Here is a 19,905-nt window from a genome sequence, read left to right as displayed (position 1 = left end):
TGTTTCAGATGCTCATATCAACACACCATGTGATGATTACCAAATGCCTATACACCACACTGAGAGCGTCCAACCCAATCTGTGTGTGTTACTGAATAATTGTTATATTTCTGATTACCATAACAATATATACATATATTAATGATATTGTTGTTAGTGAGTATTGCAAGTTGAATTTGCACAAGTTTTTTTGAACTTGCCAAAGATGTTCTCAAGCTATGCTATGAGTGTTGGGGAGTAACTAGTTACATGTCACTGCCTTACATAAGTAAAAGTAACTGTAATTCATTACAGTTACTGAGGAAAAGGTTTGTAATAAAGTTAGTTACTTATAAAAATGTTAATGATTACAAAGAATATTTTGATATGTTGAATAATATTAATATGTTGCTTTGACTGTTTGCATAGGTGTCTATCCTGCTTCAGCCGTTTATTAAAGCAATAATATTCACACTGCCGAGTTGCCACTATGGAGAGGGAAAAAATAACACAGAAATCTGATTAAGACGGAAATATCACAGTCCACTGCAAAATATGTTTGACAGTTATTGAAATTCTTTATACCCAAAGGAAGCATCTGCAGGTATATAACTTATTTAATAAAAAATACAAAGTGTTATTGTAATTGTGAGTGTACACCAATAAAACTAGACCCTTTAGTTTAAGGGATGTTGATTACTTGTTTCTGTAAGAAATATTAAATATCTGTAATATTCACAAGCTCGATAGATCGAGAAGCAGTATTTTATTTGTACATTGTTTGTACATTGATGTGGATAGTTATAAATCGTTTTCATTATTTGTCAAGAGGAAGAGTTATTCTTAATTGTATATGCAGATTATATAGTATATACACTCCATTCTCACTCGAGCGCATTGGAGTGTGGAGCATACGGACAATGAAACTCACTCCATCATTATGGTTGTTTTCAGGCCATATTGTTTGCAGTATATACTTGATGTTTACTGTTAGAAGTCTAATATATCGTGATTACATTTCGTTTGCCATTAATTAAGAGTGACCAATTATATACTTGTGTTTGGCTTGGTATATACTTGGGTGTGGCTACTCAGCCACACCCGCTGCTCTCTCCACAAACTACTCCTTCTTTCACACTCCCCGCCAAACTGGAAGAGGAGGAGGCACAGGTTTGCTTATCACCAATGATTGGGAATATTCCACACTATCTTCCCTATGCAACAACTATTCATTTGAATACCATGCTGTTAATATCACTTTTCCCACTCAGCTCAGCGTTGTTGTAGTTTACCGTCCCCCAGGTCCTCTTCACGACTTCATTGAAGAGTTAGATTTGCTGCTCTCATCATTTCCGGAGGATAGCGGCCCTCTTGTAGTCCTTGGGGACTTCAACATCCACCTGGAGAAACCCTATGCTGCTGACTTCCACACCCTCACCGCCTCGTTCAACCTCACGCGCCTCGTCACAGCCAGTACTCATAGATCTGGTAACCAGCTGGATCTCATCTACATCCGTAACTGCACCACAGATAACATTCAAGTCACACCTCTTCACATCTCGGACCACTTCTTCATCACTTTCAACATGCTCCTTCCTACATGCACTACACCAACACCACCACCCGTTCACTTTAGACGGAACCTCCGCTCTCTCTCCCCTAGCACACTCTCTGCCAGAGTGACATCCTCTCTTCCCTCCAACTCTGCTTCTCTAGATGCTGACACTGACACAGACACCTTATGCTCAACACTTACATCCTGTCTAGATAACCTTTGTCCTCTGTCCTCCAGACCGGCTAGTGCCACTCCACGCTGCCCCTGGCTGTCTGACATTATCCGTGAAAAACGTATTACACTCAGGGCTGCTGAAAGGAAATGGCGCAAGACCAAGAACCCTGCTGACCTAGGGGACTACCAGTCACTACTCTCCTCTTTCTCTGCTAGTGTTACCACAGCAAAAATGTCTTTCTATACCACCAAGGTAAGCAATGCATCTAACACTCGACAGCTTTTCAAGACATTTAACTCTCTTCTTTGCCCCAATCCTCCCCCGCCCACTTCATCATTGACTGCGGAAGACTTTGCTGTATTTTTCACTGACAAAACATCATCCATCAGCAAACAATTCTCGGTACCTCAGACCTTGGGAAACACCTCCCACACTTCAACCATCGAACTCTCCTCTTTCACCCCACTTAAGGACACTGAAGTCACCAGGCTTCTCTCCAGCCACCCCACCACCTGTCCCCTTGACCCTATCCCCTCCGATCTCCTTCAGGACATATATCCAGCTCGCTCACACCTGCACTCACACACATCATCAACACCTCCCTGCTCACCGGCACTTTTCCATCCACATTCAAACAGGCCCAGGTCACGCCCCTACTCAAGAAACCCATTGGACCCTTGTTTTAGACCATTGGACCCTTGTTTTAGACCAAGATGGCGGCGCGTGAACATCGCGAGGCTCAGCGTCTCTCCAGTTTTAGCAATTATATAGTGTTTTTCTTGCTCATCTCGGGCCTGTTCGTTAAGAACAGTTGTGCATTTACAACGTACACCCGGCATGAGCTTTTGGATATCGGTTTGCGCATTCCCGGAAGTTATATCAACAACATTCAACTCGTCCCTGAGATCGCCAAAACACCCGATGCTACACACCCAACACGGCCGGGCGGAAGTGCTCGCCGGCGGCGTCGAGATCGTAAACAGAGGCGGGGAAAACGCGGAGGGCTAAGAGCTAAGCTACAGCTAACACCACACCGGCTCTCTTTACCCAGCATTTTCCTTGCTAATGTACGATCATTAGTGAACAAAATGGATGAGATTCGACTCCGCATCATCAACAACAAAAAACTTTTGAACTGCAATGTCATAATCTTCACGGAAACATGGCTACACAGCGGCATACCGGACAACGCTATTGAGTTAGCGGGCTACAACACACACCGCGCGGATAGAACGGCAGAGGAAACCGGTAAGACAAGAGGAGGTGGATTGTGCATTTATGTCAATAAAGCTTGGTGCACGAACTCTGTTACTGTCGGGAGACACTGCTCGGCTAACCTTGAGTTTCTCATGGTTAAATGTAGACCGTTTTATCTGCCACGGGAATTCACTTCCACCATTATAACGGCAGCTTATATTCCACCGGATGCTGATGCCAAGCTTGCTATGAAAGAACTTCATGCAGCCATCAGTAAACAACAGACTGCTCAGCCGGAGGCTGCATTTATTGTTGCGGGAGATTTTAATCACTCTAATTTAAAGACAGTGCTCCCTAAATTTCATCAGCATGTTTCCTGCCACACAAGAGGAAACAAAACTTTAGACCATGTCTATACAAACATGGCTGAAGCTTACGCCGCGACACCCCTCCCCCACATGGGTCAATCTGATCACCTTTCTTTGTTCCTCAACCCCAAGTATTCACCTCTCATTAATCGTGTGAAGCCATCAGTGAAGACCATCAAGGTGTGGCCTGCGGGTGCAGACTTCACACTCCAGGAAAGGTTTCTACACACAGACTGGAGTATGTTTGCTTCTCAGGCCACCAGTGGCTCTCACACGGATATAGACAGCTACACCTCCTCTGTATTGGACTACATCAATACCACCATTGATAGTGTCACAACTCAAAAGCAGATCACCATATACCCTAATCAGAAGCCATGGATGAACAAGGAAGTGCGCCTCCTGTTGAAAGCACGCAACACCGCCTTCAGATCAGGTGATGCACAGGCCTACAGTACTTCCAGGGCAAATCTCAAGAGGGGCATCAAAAAGGCCAAGCACTGCTACAAGTTAAAGCTAGAGGAGCATTTTACCAATTCTGACCCTCGACGCATGTGGCAGGGCATCCAGGCCATAAGTGACTACAAACCCAACCACTCCATCCCCATAACCACAGATGCTGCCTTTCTGAACGAGCTTAATGACTTTTATGCACGCTTTGAGAGAGACAATAAGGAACCCGCCACCAGGCTCACACCTTCCACCGACCACCCAATCATCACACTAAACTCCACAGATGTTTACACTGCACTAAGCCGGATAAACGCGCGCAAGGCTGCTGGCCCTGATGGCATCCCTGGTCGCGTACTCAGGGCATGTGCGGAGCAGCTCGCTGGGGTCTTCACGGACATCTTCAACCTGTCCCTCGCCCAAGCAGTGGTTCCAGCATGTTTCAAATCCACCTCCATTGTGCCCATTCCAAAACATTCCAGCCCGACATGCCTGAACGACTACCGCCCTGTAGCACTCACACCCATTGTTATGAAGTGCTTTGAGCGGCTGGTCCTGTCACACCTAAAAGACTCTTTACCATCCACACTGGATCCATACCAATTTGCCTACCGTAGCAATAGGAGCACAGATGATGCAGTGTCCATGGCGCTGCAGTCCGTGCTCACACATCTGGACAATAAGGACACTTATGCACGCATGCTGTTTGTAGACTTCAGCTCTGCATTCAATACCGTAATCCCTTCCAAGCTAATCATCAAACTTGGAAACCTAGGCATTAACAATTCAATCTGCAACTGGATTATGGATTTCCTGACGAACAGGCCTCAGCTTGTTAGGTTAGGCAACATCTGCTCCACCACAACCACCCTCAACACTGGTGTACCACAGGGCTGCGTACTGAGCCCCTTTCTCTACTCCCTTTTCACACTCGACTGCAGGCCTGTGAATGGATCTAACTCCCTCATCAAGTTTGCAGACGATACAACAGTGATTGGTCTCATCAGCAACAACGATGAGACTGCTTACAGGGAGGAGATACGGCACCTGGCCACATGGTGCTCAAACAACAACCTGCTCCTTAACACCTCAAAGACAAAGGAGATCATCGTGGACTTCAGGTAGGCGAAAGGAGGCACACACGACCCCATCCACATTAACGGGACGGCTGTTGAACGTGTTTCCAGTTTTAAGTTCCTGGGGACCCACATTTCGGAGGACCTATCCTGGACCACCAACACCTCATGCCTGGTCAAGAAGGCTCACCAGCGTGTCTTCTTTCTGAGGACACTGAAGAAGAACCAACTGTCTTCAACTATCCTGGTGAACTTCTATCGCTGCACGATAGAGAGCATCCTGACCAACTGTGTCACAGTCTGGTACGGGAACTGTTCTGTTGCTGAGCGCAAGGCACTGCAGCGGGTGGTGAAAACAGCCCAGCGCATCACAGGAACTACACTCCCTTCCATTGAGGATATCCAGAAGAAACGCTGTCTGCGTCGAGCTCGCAGCATTCTCAAGGACTCCTCTCACCCCGCTCATAGACTGTTTACTCTCCTGCCTTCCGGTAGGCGCTTCAGGTGCCTCCGGACAAGAACCAGCAGACTAGGAAACAGCTTTTTTCCCAGAGCTGTTCCATTATTGAACTCTGCCCCCCCACTGATTTCACTACCTCTCATAACTTTAAGTTAATGCTGCTATTACAATGTTTACATTGCACTACAGGGCTGCCATGCATGACTGAACTGTACCCACCAGTACTTCATGTATCTGCTCTACCGGACTGTTTACACACACACAGCATCATTTGCACTCTATACTAATCACTTGCACACCAGAATATTACACTGAATGCTACTTGCACTAATGGACTACTAACTGCATTAACTCATCTACTGCACTGTAACCTTAATAACTGCATTGACTCATCTACTGCACTGTAACTTCAATAACTGCACTAACTCACCTCCTGCACTGTAACTCATCTATTACATTATTGCATCTATCGCATAACTAACTGCATCTACTCATCTATTGCACTATAGCTTCAATAACTGCACTAACTTATCTACTGCACTGTAACTGTATATCTGCATCTACTCATGTATTGCACCGTACCTTTAATAACCACATTAACTCATCTACTGCACTGTAACTTTAATAGCTAATGTCTGTAACTAATGCACACTCAAGTCACTTGCACTATTGTATAGTCTATATTGTTATCTGTTCATAACCTCCTGTACATTAATGTTCACAATATATAGCCTTCTGTCTATATTGTTCATGGTACATACCGATTGTCATATTTTCATAGTACATGCCCATCGTAAATTATTTTCCTAATATTGTATTCTGTATTTATTCACACTGTATATCTGCACTTGCTAATTGCACTTCTGGTTAGACCTAAACTACATTTCGTTACACTGTACTTGTATATGTGTAATGACAATAAAGTTGAATCTAATCTAATCTAATCTTCTACTCCGGACAGTTACAGACCTGTCTCTCTCCTCCCACTTATAGCAAAAACACTTGAAAGGGCAGCTTTCAACCAGGTGTCTTCCTACCTGTTCCAGAATAAACTACTGGATGACAAGCAGTCTGGCTTCAAAACAAACCACTCCACTGAGACGGCATTGCTATCGGTCACAGAAGCACTGCGGCTAGCCAAGGCGGAATTTAAATTCTCGGTCCTGATTCTGCTAGACCTATCTGCAGCGTTTGACACTGTCAATCACCAGATACTGCTAGCAACCCTGTCATCACTAGGAATCACAGGCTCTACCGTCTGCTGGTTCAAATCCTACCTCTCCGACAGATCCTTCAGGGTGTCATGGAGGGGCTCGCTGTCCACGGCTCACCACATGATCACTGGGGTCCCTCAGGGGTCGGTGCTTGGACCGCTGCTTTTTTCCATCTACACGACATCACTGGGACCACTCATACATGCACATGGCTTCTCATATCACTGTTATGCCGACGACACCCAGATCTACATCTCGTTTCACCCAGACGATACCACTGTAGCAGCTCGCATTACAGCCTGCCTCGAGGACATCTCAGCTTGGATGAAAGACCATCACCTCCAGCTGAACCCTGCCAAGACCGAACTACTCGTGTTTCCGGCACACCCTACGGTCCAACACGATTTAAACATCCATCTTGGCAATACCACAATCACCCATTCCAAAACAGCCAGGAACCTCGGTGTCATATTTGATGAACAGCTGTCCTTCAATGATCACATTGCAAAGACAACACGGTCATGCCGATATGCCTTATTCAACATTAGAAAGATCAGACCATATCTCACGGAGCATGCGGCACAACTCCTTGTCCAGACCCTGGTAATCTCAAGGTTGGACTACTGCAATGCTCTCCTGGCTGGTCTTCCTGCAAAGGCTATCAAACCACTTCAGCTGGTTCAGAATGCAGCAGCACGCCTCGTCTTCCAACAGCCCAAAAGGGCTCACGTGACTCCCCTTTTCATCTCTCTTCACTGGCTACCGGTTGGAGCCCGTATCAGATTCAAGTCACTAATCCTTGCTTACAGGACTATCACTGGATCTGCACCGGCTTACTTCCACTCTCTCCTGCACTCCTACACCCCATCAAGATCCCTGCATTCAGCAGACCAGCGGCGGCTTGTATTGCCTTCCCATAAGGGCAGTAAATTGCTCTCCCGCTCTTTCTCATTCACAACTCCTTCCTGGTGGAACATTCTTCCTATCTCTGTCCGTTCAACCACATCTCTCACAACATTTAAAAAACTACTTAAAACCCATCTCTTCTGTGAATACTTGACAAACAAATGAGAAAAAAAAAGAAAAAAAAAATACACTAACCCTTTCTCTCACCAGGTAGTGGTCTAGCTTTTGTTGAAACCAGTAACTTTGTATTGGCACCTAATGTATTATGGCTCTTGTATGAACTTTCGCTTATTGCTCCTAAACTCTTTGTAAGTCGCTTTGGATAAAAGCGTCTGCTAAATGTCTAAATGTAAATGTAATGTAATGTAAATGTGTTTGCAATTCTGTCATGATAACATGACAGCAGAGAACTGTTGAGTCTGCTTTCTCAGATTTATATTTGAAGGGTTTATTTCCAAGAAGAGATAACTTTTTTGTTTGTTTGTTAGGTGTATTTTTTGGTTTAAAAACAAAAAACAACTACAGTTAAATTGATATGAATTGAAATGCGCAATACATTTTTTGAAACATTAAAAAAAAGAGTTTTGGTTCCTTTGGTACATTGGGCTTGCTCACTAGGAAACTGTTGACATGTTTATGACACTATATTAATATTGCTTTTAATAAAATAGTCTGACTAAAATCTTACAACTACCAAATTATTTTTTACCCATGTAATTCTAATCCATTATATCATTTATCTTTTGAAAGACTTGCAACAATGCCTTTTGTTTTGTACTCAGTAACATAGTATATAATGACCATATACAGTTGAAAGAAAAAGTATGTGAACCCTTTGGGCTTACTTGGATTTCTTCATAAATTGGTCATAAAATGTGTTCTGATCTTCATCTAAGTCACAACAATAGAGAAACACAGTCTGCTTAAACTAATACCGCACAAACATTATACGTTTTCATGTTTTTATAGAACACAACATGTAAACATTCATAGTGCAGGGTGGAAAAAGTATGTGAACCTTTGGGTTTAATAACTGGTTGACCCTCCTTTGGCAGCAATAACCTCATCCAAACGTTTCCTATAGTTGCAGATCAGACCTGCACAACGGTCAGGAGAAATTTTGGACCATTCCTCTTTACAAAAGTGTTTCAGTTCAGCAATATTCTTGGGATGTCTGGTGTGAAACGCTCTCTTGAGGTCATGCCACAGCATCTCAATCGGGTTGAGGTCAGGACTCTGACTGGGCCACTCCAGAAGGCGTATTTTCTTCTGTTGAAGTCATTCTGTTGTTGATTTACTTCTATGCTTTGGGTCGTTGTCCTGTTGCATCGTCCATCCTCTGTTAAGCTTCAGTTGGCGGACAGATGATCTTAAGTTTTCCTGCAAAATGTCTTGATAAACTTTGGAATTCATTTTTCCATCGATGACAGTAATCCGTCCAGGGCCTGAGGCAGCAAAGCAGCCCCAAACCATGATGCCCCCTCCACCATATTTCACAGTTGGGATGAGGTTTTGATGTTGGTGTGCCTTTTGTTCTCCACACATAGCGTTGTGTGTTCTTTCTAAACAACTCAATTTTGGTTTCATCTGTCCACAGAATGTTTTGCCAGTAGTGCTGTGGAACATCCAGGTGCTCTTTTGCAAACTTCAAACGTGCTGCAATGTTTTTTTTGGACAACAGTGGCTTCCTCCGTGGTGTCCTCCCATGAAGTCCATTCTTGTTTAATGTTTTCCTTATTGTAGATTTGTCAACAAAAATGTTAGCATGTGCCAGAGATTTCTGTAAGTGTTTAGCTGACACTCTAGGATTCTTCTTCACCTCATTGAGCATTCTGCGCTGTGCTCTTGCAGTCATCTTTACAGGACGACCACGCCTAGGGAGTGTAGCAACAGTGCTGAACTTTCTCCATTTGTAGACAATCTGTCTTACCGTGGACACATGGACATCAAGGCTTTTAGATATACTTTTGTAGCCCTTTCCAGCTTTATGTAAGTCAACAATTCTTGATCGTAGGTCTTCTGAGAGCTCTTTTGTGCGAGGCATGGTTCACATCAGACAACACTTCTTCAGAACAGCAAACTCAAAACTGGTGTGTGTTTTTTATTGGACAGGCAAGCTTTAATCAACACATCCAATGGCATCACATTGATTGGACCCCAGGTTGGCTGACTCCTGGCTCCAATTAGCTCTTGGAGAAGTCATTAGCCTAGGGTTTCACATACTTTTTCCACCCTGCACTATGAATGTTTACATGTTGTGTTCAATAAAAACATGAAAACATATAATGTTTGTGCGGTATTAGTTTAAGCAGACTGTGTTTCTCTATTGTTGTGACTTAGATGAAGATCAGAACACATTTTATGACCAATTTGTGAAGAAATCCAAGTAAGCCCAAAGGGTTCACCAACTTTTTCTTTCAACTGTATGTGTGTGTTTAAATATGTGTTTGATTTTTTACTTTTCTTTTTCATATTACTTTCAGGGCTATATTCTTATTTATTCTATATTTGATTAACATGTGTTTTTTCCAGTACATTTGCTTTGATAAAATGCAAATAATAAAAAGCGCTATTTAAAATAAACGTTGAAAAAATGACTGAAAAAACAGTGCAGACTTATTTACAACTGAACTAGTTATTAAAATTGGTTGTGTGTCCGTTTCAAGCTATTGAGGCAGATGTATGAAGGAAGTGTCCTTCGGTTTAAACAGAATCTATCCCATCACATCCTCAATCTAACTAACAGAAAGACCTTCTTTGTGTGTGTGTTGGGGTGGGTCAGGATGATGTAATTCTATGCATCAGTTAAACGTATGAGAGGTCAGAAAAGAGAAGTATGATGGGTTAAAGGTCAGCTTCTCAACTCCCCTTGAACCCTTGATATGAGGATTTAGGTACAGTGTGTGGAATGTTGGTGGGAGGTGAGACCCTTTGGTATTCTTCTGCTGTTTTACTTTAGCCACATTGTTTTACTTTTTCATGAGTTGAAATAATACATTTATTTAGATTTAAATTCCTACAGGACATAATGCAAATATTTAAAATAGTATATAAATAATACAGTTTATGCTGTATAAATACATAATAATAATAGAGACTAGAAATTAAACATTTATAAAACAACACTGAGGAACAAAATGCTTGTAATTACTCTGGGAAATATACTTCATGTATGCCACATTAAGTATTTAGCTTTGTTAAAGCAACAGTTTTAGCTGTTGTCAATGTAGTTGATCTTATCATTAAAATCATGAGAACAAAAAAATGCCAGATTTTAAAATGACTGTTTAATTCACACTCAAAATCTTTGGGCCTAGCACCCTGATCTTATATAAGGACCTTTTCTGTTCGTTTGCGAACCTTTTCTGAGTGTTTGCCCATTGTTTCCGGTGTGGTAGTGTTTGAGTGACAACTCTCATGGTTTACACAGTGTCTGACTGTGTGTTGGTTTTACAACGTCTAGAATTCAAGATTGTGCCTTCAAAATCAGGCATAGCGCGAAAGTCAGTAGCTAGCACAGACGTAATGGTTCATTTAATGAGCAAACAGTGAGCTCCTGTTTAAACATCTCTTCAGTTTAACATGCACATAACATTTTCTGGTGGAAATATTTCATTTGGATCTGCTTTTGTTTCACTTATTTAAATGAAATGTAATAATGGAACAAGTTTCCTTAGGTGGTTTTAGCCACCAAGATGATAAAATGTACATTTCTGTAAGATATGATTTTTATTTTTACAAGTAACACAACAGGTTCAAAATAAAGTGATATAGGGGTACATCAAGTTTTTTGGGCATAAAGAGGAGTGAAATGAAAGCACATCTCACTATTGGATGGCCCCTAAGAGGAGGTGCCACTACACACAGATGGTTTATAAAGCTCAAGAGAGAACGGCATGTCTTTTGTCTATGCAACCATCTTCTTTGAATTTTGGGCTATTTTCTTGTCGCCTGCTTCTTTTCTAGGTTCTTTTCTTTAGTTTTCTCCACAATGTTGGGATGGACACTTTTATCGATGATGTTATTGCTCTGGATGACAAGAGCGACACTTACAGGCGGCACAGGTAAGAATAGAGAAATAATGACAATACAAATATATGTTATGTGGAATCCATGTTGTATGTTCTAGTTTGTCTTAAATCCACTTTGACTTTTACCTGGAAGATACGAGAGCAAGAAATAATGAATCTCATCAAAGCATCTTATGTATAAAGTGTTAGTAGTATTTGTGTGTGTTTGTGCAAACTATAGCGTCACTAGACAGAGACTGTGGCTAAAAGCAACAAAGAGTGATTATTGCTCTTGGTAACTACAAAGTGATGTTCGGGAGGACTTGAAGGCATACTTTCTTTTGACTTAAAAGTAAACAAATATCTTAATTTACATAAAGACCATAAAGCCTGTTTTGATATATTTGTTGGACCAATAACTACTAGACTGTTTTTATATGATTTTATATTATATACATTGCCCATCCAAAAAAAGTCACACACTGTAATATTTCATTGTACCGCCTTTAGCTTTGATTGCTTTGATGGACGGCTGCTTCTCCAGCACATCCCAAAGATTCTCAATGGGGTTAAGGTGTGAAAATGATGTCTCATGCAGTGGCGGTTTTAGGCACGGGCGAACCGGGCAGCCGCCCGGGGCGCCAAATTTTCACGACTAGTGGGGGGCGGCAAAATCACTTGAAAAAGAAAAATAATGTGCGCCGCTAAGCGGGTTTCTATTATCTATAATATAACTGTTCTGTGTGGGGAATTGGCAAATTGCCGCCCCTGCTTGCTGAGAAAGCAGAAGCTGTGAAAAAAGTGTAAAGGGGAGGGGCCGCGCCCGCGATGGACAGGTCACCTCTCCCAAATGGAGCGGACAAGGAGAGGGATCCGCTTAGTGTGCTAAAGTCAGTCACACCTTGACTCTTTTCCAAATAACGCACATTTCATTCATAATATTAAAGCACATGCCTATAATTAGCATTTTTTTTCTGAATTGTGTGTGTGAAATGGCTAATAAAAAAAAGGTAATCCAAGACGATTATGTGGAGGTGAAGTGGTTTAGTCTTGATTGTCGAGTGCCAGATAAACACAGCGACAGTGATTGAGAGAAAAAAAGCCGTCAGGTGCCCAATATAAGAACAAATAAAAGTAGAATAGGAGAAAAGAGCAAAAGATCAAGGTATGCAGCTACGTTCTCTCTGTATGATTACGGTGACGTTATCCATGTCATCAATGAAGGGCTAATGTTAATTGGTGGTAACGTCAACTCTTACGTTTGTTAGCCTTCTTGCTATATGATGCTTGCTATGCTTATAAAACAATAATTCGGTCTTAACTCAACAAACACGAGATCTAATTTCACCATAAGATTGTGCTTTGCAACAAAACTGTTTCAAGGAAAGTTATTATTTATTTCCATCATTGGGGTTAATTTTGGGCCCTGTAATTAGCCAACAAAATTAACATATGTGTAGGAAGTTTCAAAGACGAACATTTGCTATAACTCTGTTGCGTGACAAAGAATATAATTCGAGGCAGTAACCAAGGAGCTAATTGTTCCTCCCTTAGATTAGATTAATATAGCGTCTAACGAGTCGTGACAGACATTTGCCATGTAAGGGCATGTTTATTTAAATTTGCAATTCTTAAGAGTTATACTTAGTGGTGGGCATAGATTCATTTTTTTAATCTAGATTAAAATGGCTCATTTCAATTCTGCCGAAGTTATTCAGTATGTGTGCTAAAATAATGACTAGAAGTAAGTCTTTGAGAACGGTTTTCTCAAGCCAGGTGGCGCATTAGACCAGGGGCTCATCTCCTGTTTCCAAAATGCATCACAAACTGCTTGAGAAAACTGTTCTAGTATGATAATTTGTGATGAAAATTAAATTATGTTCAATAAGATGTACTTGTGTTTACTTCCGCATTAGCTAAGGGATGCTTTGCGTTTAGGTGGTACATGAGACTGGAAGAGCTCCTACAGTACATTCACATTTAGTCATTTAGCAGACGCTAAATTACAGCGATTTACAGAGAGTTAGGGAGCAAAAAGCTATATGTCATACAGGAGCCATAATACATTAGGTGCCAATACAAAGTTACTGGTTATAACTTAAGCTAGACCACTTCCTGTTGAGAGAATTTTTTTTAAACCAAGTGTATGTAAACCAATTCCATACAGAAAACAAATTCCACATTGAACAAGGTGCAAACAACCTTAGTCTTGTCGAGGTTTCCATTGGGTAGCTTCTTAAAAATAAATTTTCCCTGAAGCAAACCCCGCGGCTTCATAGGTGCATCCATGTTAGCACGTCACGTTTGATCTGGTCATTTCACAGTAACGTTATGTTGTGTTCAGATTCTGATAACTTATAATGTTTTGTGCAGAATTGTGTTTTTAAAATGTTCTGTTGAAGGATTTGTGCAATTGAGAAATATAAGCTTGTCTTACAATTATATTGTTATGGTAAAACATGGCTGTTTGTGCAAAATTTTGTTTTTGTTTTTTTCTCGGATGGGTGGGATAGGTGGGGGGGGCACCCAGAGGGGATCTCGCCCGGGGAGTGATTCAATGTAGAACCGCCACTGGTCTCATGCTTCCTGAACCACCCTTTCATAATTTCAGCCCGATGAATCCTGGCATTGTGAAGAAAAAATCCATTGATGGAATAACCTGGTCATTCAGAAAATTCAGGTCGTCAGCTGACCTCATTCTTTGGACACACTGTAAAGTTAATTGAACACTATAGGTCAAGAAGAATTTCCAATTCCCAGCATGCTTTGCGTCAGACTGCATTAGGAGAGTAAATAAAAAAAATCTGATTTATTTACATGTTTTCAGTAAAGTCAAAGACTTGTTTGTCATTAATGTTCACTTCTCTTAGATATTTAGAAGAGTTTGACATATTTTTCAGTTTTGTGGTTACCATTGTTTAGAAGAGTGGTGCATGTGCTTAGGCTCTGCGAAGCTGCATTTGACCTGTAACATGTGTTACATAAGTCAAAGTATTTGATTTGTGCATATTAAGACAAAAATAAAAACAACTCAAAGATTTTAGTTTAATTAACTTAAAAATGCAACTTTGGTGTAGTTATTTAAGTTCTGTCTACTAAATTTCATAAAAAGGATAAATTAAATTTTTAAGTTGCACTTAAATTAGATTTGTTAAGAACTTTAACTTAACAGTAATCAAAATTTGAAAGTTCTGCTTACTTATACCAAGGACCGCTAAAACTCAAAATGTTTGGGTGTTACCAACTTCTCGTTCTTGTAAAAATCTTGGTTTACAGTGCACATAACGTTGCTGAAGCTAGACCACATGACTAACTGCAGCAACGCCAGATCATAGCACTGCCCAGGTGGTGACTTTTGGACAGGCAGCGTATTAGTAATTAGTTTTGGGCGTTTTAGTAATCAATACTATACAAAAGTTATATTGTTTTATGGGCCATATACAATATACAAGGGAGCTATGAGAAGGGCAACTGCTTATTGCTTATTCCCTGAAAATCCTCACAGCATTTTGTGAAACATCTTTCCTCTGCCAAAAGCTTCTGACTAAACTCAATCAAAGAGAATGAGGTTTTTCTGGCACTGCCTATCTGAATTCAACATGTTGTCGTGAGAATGGAATTTTATTACTTGTACACAGTCAGTCTGTTGATGAATTTTCCTCCATTATTATGCCATGTGTATATGAAAATTAGACATGCAATTACCTTCCCGTTTTATTCAAGTTTTTATACAAAAATTAACTGTTAAAGGAGATACTGACTAAGACTCAATTTAATTGAGAAAAGATCACATTATATGTATTTGCAAGTATATAAAACAATCTTGTTTTCTGAAATCTGTTGTTTTAGGTTATAGTTTGGGGCCAAATAGCGGATCAGCTAATATTAAAGGAAATGGTAAGCAGAATAATTCCACACTCTGATTCTGTCTGTATCATTTCTTCATCTCATGTCCTTTAAGTATTTGAAGTATACTTTGAACATATACGATTAACAAGTTAGGACATGACAATTCACATTTACATTAAAAGTAATTTGAACAATACTTGTGTTCATTTTAAAATCTGAATTGTAAATTGTGTATATATTAACCAATATTAACCAGCCATTCTTTTCTAACTGTAGAGGCATTATTCAGCATTTACATGCTTATTAAATATGATTGCTTGTTCCCCCCTTTTGACTCCTGTGCAGGTCAAAGTGTCTCTCTTCCAGCAGCCAATGGAAATGGGGCTATGTTGAAAGGTAAAGAATATTATGTTTAACGCTTAGAGAGCAGGGGTGAGTGGGGCACAGCCTAACGCAAGGTTAACTACAACACATACTTCTTACATAGGTACACATGGAGAAAAAGCTAAACCTCACATCTCCTCTGATATCTTGAAGATTTTTTTGTTCTTATCAGGACATTGTTAAGACAGCCAAAGCTTCCTGTTTTGCAAATCTGAAACATCACTATACCCACAAGTTTTTTATTTTCGTTTTTTGTTGTTGTAATAAATTCAATGTCAAATACTCCTGTTAATTCCTTTCACAATCCTACCTTTGCACTTTGTGAAGATTTCTTGAAATACTTGACACATTCTAAAATCTGAGGGCCCAGACATAGTTAACAGATTATGAAATGTTGATACTTAAAAATCCTTTAGGGTCTTTTATGGGAAGCAAAACTTAATCCTTCGTTATGTCCTTATGATATTATACGCCCTTATTATTTGAGGCAACTCTGTCTTTTAAGCTACGATGGACCAGTCCCCAGCCTATAGATGACAAGATTCTGTGATATGAAGTTTCACCTCCTCTTTAGGCAATCTAACCTGTAGTGTGCCCCAAGGCTCTGTTTTAGCACCTGCTCTCTTTTCTCTCTACTTACTTTCCCTGGGTTTCTCTGTTCGTTCCCTTTCGAATGTTTTTATTTTTTATCCGAGCCCTCTCTAAAGTTAGCAATCTATGCTTTTATTTCAGTTCGGTTAGATTATTGCAACACCCTCTACTATGGCATATCTAAGACCCAAATCTCCTGCCTACATGTAGTTTGAAATGCAGCAATTACATTTCTGACGAGCCATAAAAAATTATCCGGCTACGCCCCTTTTGAGATCCCTACGATGGCTGCCGAAACATTATAGAATTTTAAATTTTGCTTCTTTTCTAGAAATCATTACATAATCTAGCACCCTCTTACCTGACAAACGGACTCCACTCCTACACTTCCGCAAGAAGTCTAATATCATAGGGCAATTTCCTCCTTCAGATCCCTTGAACTTGCCTAAAGACAAGGTGATACGAAGCCTTTTACCCGACCGGCCCTATCCTTTCAAATAACCTGTCTAGTCACATTTGATCAGCTTCCACTTTATCTGAGTTCAAATCCTGTCTTAAAACTGATCTTTCTCCTTGATTTTTAGTTCGTATTGTAGCTCTGTCTGTTAATTCCTTTTTGTTTTCTTTATTTCATTGTAAAGCACTTTGTCAACCTGTGGCAGATGCCGATAATATTATATGTTTCTTTCATAAGGTTATGGAGCATCAGCTGCAGCCACACAAAATGGATATGGAGCGCTACCCAATGGTAATCAAAGATAATTTGCAAACCAAAGACATGTATAACTTATAGTTATGATGTTGTAGAATTTGGTAGTCCACCTACTTTAGCTCTTGGACATAATGTTGAGCCCAGTGGCTAAAATAAACTTTGTACATTCATTAAATATGATTGTTTGTTCTTTGGCAGGTCACAGTGCCTCTCTTCCAACAACCAATGGAAATGGAGCTACAGTCAAAGGTACAAATAATCTAATATTCATATTCAATGAAAGCAAATGGTGACGCAAAGTATTTCCACAATAGTGTTGATTTCTTTCTATATAATTTATCTTTCTTATTGAATAAAATACAGTATGGTTTTACAAATCCCAGGTATATCAAATCTACACTGAAAATTGCTTTAATGGGAGGCAGTGACAAAGAAATGTACAATAACACGCACACACACACACACGCACGCACGCACGCACACACACTCACACACACACACACATCAGGAATAACAAGTAATTAATAACAATGTTTCCAGCCAATTATTTGTGTTCTGTATTTGAATTCTGTATAGCCAATTGCATAATGCAAAGCTTTGCAAATTCATTAAATCGGATTGTTTATTTGTTTTTTCTACTCTTCTGCAGGTCAAAGTTTCTTTCCTGCAGCAGCCAATGGAAATGGAGCATTCAAAGGTAAATATAATTCTGTTTGATGGTTAAAGAATATTTTTGCTGGTTGTATTTTATATTTAAAAGGTTGGAATTGGAAGGGGCATGGGAATGATAAACCAACAAATAGCCAATCAACGATAACATACATTATCTACTGTAAACACGTGTAAAGCATTGTAAATTTAGATTTTTAAATTAACCCTAACCCTAAGGACAAATAGGTCAATGGCCTGTGAGCTAACAGTAAAGGGGCAGAAGGATGTTCCAGGATTTAATCACAGGACAAAACAATGCCAAAACAGAAGTGGTGAAATCTACACCACTATCCACAACAAGTCAGCAATAAGACAAAAAGAATAGTGCATCATCAGAAGACTGAAAGCATGTGCTACTTAAGACAGAGCATGAGTGTCCATGTCCTAACATAAGGAACAGAAGCTGAACAAAAACCCACAGCCCCAAATTCCCGAACAAAGTCATAGCCACAAGATAATCTATTTTACATTTCCACTATCATTGCCCAGGAAAAAATAAGGTTTGTTGAATACACATTAACCAGAAAGACACACAGTGGTATAAACTTTTATATTGTCAGTTGTCTTGGCTATTTGCCAAATTTTCAGTGGGAGTTGCACCCCTGCCTGTAATAGGTATATTTATATAGTATGTTTTATTATGTGACCCTGGATCACAAATAGACAAAAAGTCTTAAGTAGCACGGGAACATTTTTAGTAAAAGCCAAAAATACATTGTATGGGTCAAAATTATATTTTTTTCTTTTATGCCAAAAAATCATTAGAATATTAAGTAAAGATCATGTTCCATGAAGATATTTTGCACCCTCAAATTCCAGAGTTTTAAACAGCTGTATCTCAGCCAGATAATGTCCTATCCTAACAAACCAGACATCAATAGAAACTTTTATTCATGTAAAACAGCTGATGTATACATACCTATGAGTGGATCTCAGATTTAAAAAAAAGTATGCATCAGTTGAGTTATGGAACGTTAATAGAAAGCTTAATTATTCAGCTTTCAGGTGATGTAAAAAATTGAGAGGTGGATTAGAACCCCAGTCTCCAGTGCCAAAGCTACAGTATACAGTCTTTACACCATACACCACTGGAGTCGCGGTTTGAAATTGCGTCTTTCTCACACTTTCTCTATTCCAATCACATATTAGTGGGCAGAGCAGGTGCAAATAATACTCAGTGTAAATAGACACTCCGTTAATCGCCTTCGCCTTAATGGTTTAGATTTATCCATTTTTAAGATACCATGCCAATCTCATGTGTGTTCTGTCTGATCCACAGGGTATGGGGTAAAGGCCGGACTTAACAATGGACAAGCTGCCAAACCCCAGGGTAAGTTACATGTAATCATGTTCTATTATATAATGAAAATTTCTAGTTCTTATTGGATTGCGCATTTTTAAAGCTATTGTAAAACAACTAGGCCCATATGTATAAAGCCACTCATGTAAATTTTACTTTTAAGTGTGTCAAGATTCTAAAATTGACATAATTTTACTCTTACTCTTAAACTTAGTAACTCATAAAGTTTGATAAGTGTTAAGACTAGGTCTCCGGTCCAAAGTTTTTTAAGAGAGGTGAAGAGGCCTCCTTACCTAGTTAAGAGCAACAAGATGGCAGTACAGAGGCAGATACCATGGACTTAACAACAAAGAAACAGAGTGTTGGAATGATATGATGAAAGTGAGTTAATGAAATAATATAACAATATATAAAATAATGTTGAATCCAATTTTTTAATTTTTTAAACTTTTCATTAGGAAGCCTACAGCTGTGAGTGTAATATGATGTGATTCAGCAGCTTAATTATTTAAATTAACTCTTAAAACTCCAAAATGGATACGTATTTGTAATATCTTTGCGCATAATGCAAAATAAAATTTAGAAACTGCAACTTGAAAATGTTGTATTAGATTACTGTTATGTGTTTTTATATTATGTTAGGTTTAGTGGTGGGGCCTGGTTACGTGCTAAACTGCTTCTAAAGTCTGCGCTCAAAGTAATAACGTACACAAAATACCATGTATACCCAGTACATCTCATGAATGATAAAAACATTAGAAAAATGTATTAAAAATTTTAATTAAATAAAAAAAGTTACTCCGCCTTCATACATACGTGTTCAGGCCTAGAGGAGTCAAAGCGTGTCACTGTCTCTCACACGCTTTGTGGTGATATTGGGTTGGATTTTTATACACTTGCCCAATAACAAAATTTTGGTTTATTTTACCCAATTAAGTCATGGATTGCAGCTGTATATGGGCCATTCT

The 19,905-nt window shown here is 39.8% G+C and overlaps 1 protein-coding gene across 1 annotated transcript in view; it reads left to right on the top strand.

Annotated features, from left to right (window-relative positions):
- The first annotated feature begins 11,311 nt into the window (after window positions 1–11,311).
- Window positions 11,312–19,905, top strand: part of cmn (calymmin) — a 44,753-nt gene continuing 36,159 nt past the window's right edge. Inside the window, exons 1-7 of the mRNA XM_056772065.1 lie at window positions 11,312–11,444; window positions 15,240–15,287; window positions 15,585–15,635; window positions 16,909–16,962; window positions 17,125–17,175; window positions 17,576–17,623; window positions 18,917–18,967. Coding sequence (XP_056628043.1) covers window positions 11,372–11,444; window positions 15,240–15,287; window positions 15,585–15,635; window positions 16,909–16,962; window positions 17,125–17,175; window positions 17,576–17,623; window positions 18,917–18,967 — 376 coding nt within the window. The 5' untranslated portion in view covers window positions 11,312–11,371. The remainder of the gene's footprint in view (window positions 11,445–15,239; window positions 15,288–15,584; window positions 15,636–16,908; window positions 16,963–17,124; window positions 17,176–17,575; window positions 17,624–18,916; window positions 18,968–19,905) is intronic.

Source organism: Triplophysa dalaica, chromosome 17, assembly GCF_015846415.1.
Source record: "Triplophysa dalaica isolate WHDGS20190420 chromosome 17, ASM1584641v1, whole genome shotgun sequence".
NCBI lineage: Eukaryota > Metazoa > Chordata > Actinopteri > Cypriniformes > Nemacheilidae > Triplophysa > Triplophysa dalaica.
Note: the sequence above shows the minus strand (reverse complement) of the source record. Positions and strands in the feature narration are given on the sequence as shown.